Source organism: Microtus ochrogaster, linkage group LG4 (genome assembly GCF_000317375.1).
Source record: "Microtus ochrogaster isolate Prairie Vole_2 linkage group LG4, MicOch1.0, whole genome shotgun sequence".
NCBI lineage: Eukaryota > Metazoa > Chordata > Mammalia > Rodentia > Cricetidae > Microtus > Microtus ochrogaster.
This window is the reverse complement of record NC_022030.1, coordinates 56,556,212-56,557,592: the sequence shown is the minus strand read 5'-3', so window position 1 is coordinate 56,557,592 and position 1,381 is coordinate 56,556,212. Positions and strand designations below refer to the sequence as shown.

The 1,381-nt window shown below is 40.6% G+C and overlaps 1 protein-coding gene across 2 annotated transcripts in view; it reads right to left on the bottom strand.

Annotated features, from left to right (window-relative positions):
- Usp37 (ubiquitin specific peptidase 37) overlaps positions 1–1,381 on the bottom strand; it is a 68,704-nt gene that overhangs the window by 23,268 nt on the left and 44,055 nt on the right. For both annotated transcript variants that reach the window (XM_005361634.1, XM_026786192.1), the window contains one exon: positions 421–585. In XM_005361634.1, coding sequence (XP_005361691.1) covers positions 421–585 — 165 coding nt within the window. The remainder of the gene's footprint in view (positions 1–420; positions 586–1,381) is intronic.

Genomic DNA, 1,381 nt, shown 5'->3' with positions numbered 1-1,381 from the left:
TGTAGACCAGGCTGGTCTCAAACTCACAGAGATCCGCCTGCCTCTGCCTCCCAAGTGCTGGGATTAAAGGCGTGTGCCACCACCGCCCGGCATAGGTGAGTTTTAAGATTATCACATTTCACTTAATATTCCCAAGTATGTCAATTGGTCTTTTATTTTATTTTCTGTTCTAAAAGAGTAGTAACACTCTTTCAAAAAAGTACTGTATTATAACAGGCATCTATTAAATTTGGAAGAATTTTGTGTAAGCATTTTTCTTTAATTACTTCTATCCAACAGAAGTTTAATACTAAAATTTCAAAATAATGCAGAATTTAAATCTCCTTTGATTATTTTCCTGATAGTTGTTATCTAGTTTGGCCAATCTCTGAAATATTAAAACCCATTTCAAAAGTAAAGGTAAAAAGCATTGTCTCTTACATTGCCATATGTGCACTCCATCCAAGAGTAAAAGGTGGCTTTGTATTTTCAGTGCAATGAGATGACAGGGTCAGATATCTCGGAATAATGACTTGCTGTCCTATCTTGTTGTTAAGTGAAAGAGCTACATTGAAGCTGTACCGTTTCAAATGAAGAATGAGGACCCTGGAAAACAAGAGAATGGCTCTGCTAATTCATATGGAACACAGGTACACTCTAGCCAAGTCGAATCTGACTGAGAGATTCAGCTGGTCACACTGGGTGGTGGTGACCACACCTTTACTCCTAGCACCTGTGAGGCAGAGGTAGGTGGTTCTCTACAAACTCAAGGCCAACCTGGTCAGACAGAGAGTTCCAGATTAGCTAAGGCTATATAACAAGAAACTGTCTCAGGGGCTGGAGAGATGGCTCAGTGGTTAAGAGCACTGCCTGCTCTTCCAAAGGTCCTGAGTTCAAATCCCAGCTACCACATGATGGCTCACAGCCATCTGTAATGAGAACTGGTGCTCCCTCCTGGTGTGCAGGCATACATGAAGGCAGAACACTGGATACATAATTAATAAATAAATCTATCTATCTTAAACCAAGCCCACACACTTATACTAAATATTTGCCATGTACAAAGGTGTGGATAGATACAAATGAAAACCTTAGTTCCAGTGATCAATAAAGTTTAGATAAAGTACATCTAATGTTCCTAGGAAACTGTCCCACCATAAACACACAATAGACCAAAGAACTAAATTTTTAGATGTGTCTATTGATTTTTGGTTAACATTATTTATTTGAGTGTTATATATTTAAAATAGGTCATATATGATCACATGGCAAAATGTCTATCAGGGCCGGGCGGTGGTGGCGCATGCCTGTAATCCCAGCACTCGGGAGGCAGAGGCAGGCGGATCTCTGTGAGTTCGAGGCCAGCCTGGTCTACCAAGGGAGTTCCAGGACAGGCTCCAAA